Source organism: Genypterus blacodes, unplaced genomic scaffold (genome assembly GCF_046128005.1).
Source record: "Genypterus blacodes isolate CSIRO-AG114 ecotype Tasmania unplaced genomic scaffold, CSIRO-AGI_Gbla_v1 ptg000128l_1, whole genome shotgun sequence".
Classification (NCBI taxonomy): domain Eukaryota; kingdom Metazoa; phylum Chordata; class Actinopteri; order Ophidiiformes; family Ophidiidae; genus Genypterus; species Genypterus blacodes.
This window is the reverse complement of record NW_027466930.1, coordinates 1,735,101-1,737,972: the sequence shown is the minus strand read 5'-3', so window position 1 is coordinate 1,737,972 and position 2,872 is coordinate 1,735,101. Positions and strand designations below refer to the sequence as shown.

Genomic DNA, 2,872 nt, shown 5'->3' with positions numbered 1-2,872 from the left:
AGCAGCATCAACCGCATCTCCACCAGCCTCTGCCAGCACTACCAAGTCAAATGAGGGTTAAATGCACTTATTTTTTATTATTCACATGTAAAAATGTTTAACAGCAAACATTCAAAACACAAACCGCTTTTTGTTTATATGAAGCAAGCTGTTGCCTCCACAGGCCCCGGGTCTGCCTGCTCCGGGCCTCTAATGTTCTCACTTTCCTCTGTTCATCAGTCTGACAAGAAGCTACCAGGCACAGGTAAGAAAATAGCATCGTGACAAGGAATCAAGATGGATTAAAATTCACTGTTATTGTCCTCCTGGTGTGTAACTTACTGGTTTGGAGAAGAGGAGGAAGAGGAAGAGGAAGAGGGGGGTATTTGTTTAAGCACAAAGTCATTGATTGTCACAGCAGAGGGGGAAGAGGGGAGGGGGGTGCACTGCTGGGGGCTCCAGAGCGGCTATGTGTTGCATGCCTCGGCGGGGAAAATGTCTTCATATGCGGGCGGTAGTTCACTGGGGAGCGGGTAGGAGAAGGGGAAGCAGTGGTTGAGCTCCGGGTCCATGGGCGAGTATCCCGGCAGCTCGATGGACGGGTGTCCCCCGCACTGCACTTCGGCACCTGTCTCATCAAATACGTGAAAAACACCCAAATTGATGTAAGACACCGGCTGGAACTCCGCGGAGGAACAGTCCCGCTCCTCGCTGAAGATGATCGGCCCGGTGCTCTGCCGCTGAGACTGCCTGTTCCGGGCAAACTGCGCCGCTTTGTACCGTTTGATCACCACCAGGTTGAGGAGCCCGAGGAGGCACTCCAAGGTGCTGAGGACAGTGGAGATGACCAGAGTCCGCTGGTACTCCCGCAGCTGCTCGCAGGCTGGGTTCACAACCACCGAGTGGAGGCAGTAATGGGAGTATTTCCTCTCCACCAGAGACGCCGTGTCCCCGTCCACAACTGCCCCGGAGAAGGCGGTGAGGACCCCCAACAGGAAGACCACAACACCGAGGAGGAGGAAATTCCTGCAGCCGGGCTTCTCCATGCAGCACAGCAGCGCGGAGCCCAGCAGGACCTGGCCGATGCCCACAAGTAGCCCGGAGTAGAAAGCTCCGGCCGCGGCGCCGAGGTGGAAATGCGCTCTGACCGTGGATCCCAGAGAGACGCATCTTAATCCAACGACAACTTCGCTCAGGGCGCACACGAAGAGGAGGATGCTGGAGAAGACGGTGCACAGTCCTTTCCCACTCAACTTCATTATATTCCACCTCTGCCGCGCTCGATCCCTCTCCCTCCTTCTTCATCCTCCCTCGTCCTCCTCGTCTCCTCTCTCACGTCGGGACATCGTCTTTGCCGGGTGCTCGGAGTTCCTCCCGGGGGTTGTCAGAGCGGACGGTCCTCGCCGCTGTTGCGTCTCTCTCGCATCCCCGCCGCTTGACTGGAAATGAGATAAATAATTAATAAGCCAGAGAGAGCGCGCGCGTTCCTCCTCGCAGTTTGCTGCTTTATCGATAATCCATAATCCCCAACCGGACTGGTACTGATCACTAAACCCGACACCCACCACCCCACCCCGATCAACTCTCACCGCCCATCCGCAGTCTCGCACCGGAGGAGGAGTAAGAAGAAGAAGAAGAGGAATGAAGGAGAAGAAGCTGCTGCGCTCTCCTGAACCAAAAGTTTCTTCTGTCTTTGTCCGCCTGGTGGACAGACAGAGAGATTGAGTGGTGGGGGGTGTGTGTGTGGAGGGAGGGAGAAGGTGTAAGATGTTTGATGAGCTCGCGCAGTGACCCACAAGCCTTCAGATCTCTGCTGGACCCCCCGCTGAGACTGTGGTGCTGTTGGATAGGAAGCAGGGTGAACTCCTCTGCGCCTTAACGCCTGAACGACCCTGACAACCACGTGATTCAGATGACTCAAGCCCTTTGTTTCTCTTTAAAGTGATGATTTTTCAGGTCGTTTCCTTCCCAAACTGAGTCACTGACGTGTTTCTTTTGTAAATTGTAGTCTGAAAGCTCCTCTACATGAAGTTATGAAACAAATATGTTCTTTATTACCCCTAGAAAGTGTTTCCTTTCGACGTATGACCCTGAAAGATCTATTTCCATCTCTCTCCTGACTTCTAGTAACCTACAGAGGAAGCTCCCTTCTCACTCACTTCTGTATGGGAACAGACCAGCATCCATTCAAAGCCTTACACACCCGGTAAGTGAACGCCACATAGCTGCAATTTGCTGCAATTTAAATGCAAAACAACAACGTCAGTGAGCACGTTTGGGCGTAACTTGACTAAAAACCATGAAAACAAACTGCATTGAAACGGATCTCTCCATGTTACAGCACATAAAGGGTGGATAAACTGAGCCGGAGTGAGATCATCATCATTATATAAATGATACGACATTATGTCTCCCGTGGTAGAATATCCGCAGGAGTGTTACAGCTCCTCTTTCTGCGGTGCCTGGCTTTGTTACGTGAGGGCTCGCTTGCTGCGCGGTGGATCATTCTGGGAAAATAAAAGCATTAATAATGGAGAACGGCTGAGGATTGTGGAGGCAACGCCGCTGTCCATGGTGCTGAAAAACATCCAGCCCAGGCCAGATGGCAGCTGACTGGATTCCTCAACAGCTTTCCCCTCTCACACACAACCTCCAGAACACACCACCGCCTCTGATACTTCACTGAGCTCAGCGACACAATAAGGCGTTGAAGTGAGGACATGTGTTGTGATGTGTTGTGATGTGTTGTGATCCCCCCAAAACGGCCTTAATGTGACGAAGGAGTAACGAGAGAGAAAGACAAAGAGAGACAAATTATTATCCTGCTTAAAGACGTTGAATTTGGTCTCCAAACACATTAAGAAGGACATATGAGTCATCCAAAGCTGAGGCT

At 51.9% G+C, this 2,872-nt stretch overlaps 1 protein-coding gene across 1 annotated transcript; it reads right to left on the bottom strand.

The window, feature by feature from the left end:
* Positions 1-446: 446 nt before the first annotated feature.
* tmem271 (transmembrane protein 271) lies at positions 447-1,238 on the bottom strand. The gene has a single exon (XM_076162723.1). It carries the CDS (start codon positions 1,236-1,238, stop codon positions 447-449), a length of 792 nt encoding a protein of 263 aa, XP_076018838.1.
* Positions 1,239-2,872: the final 1,634 nt, after the last annotated feature.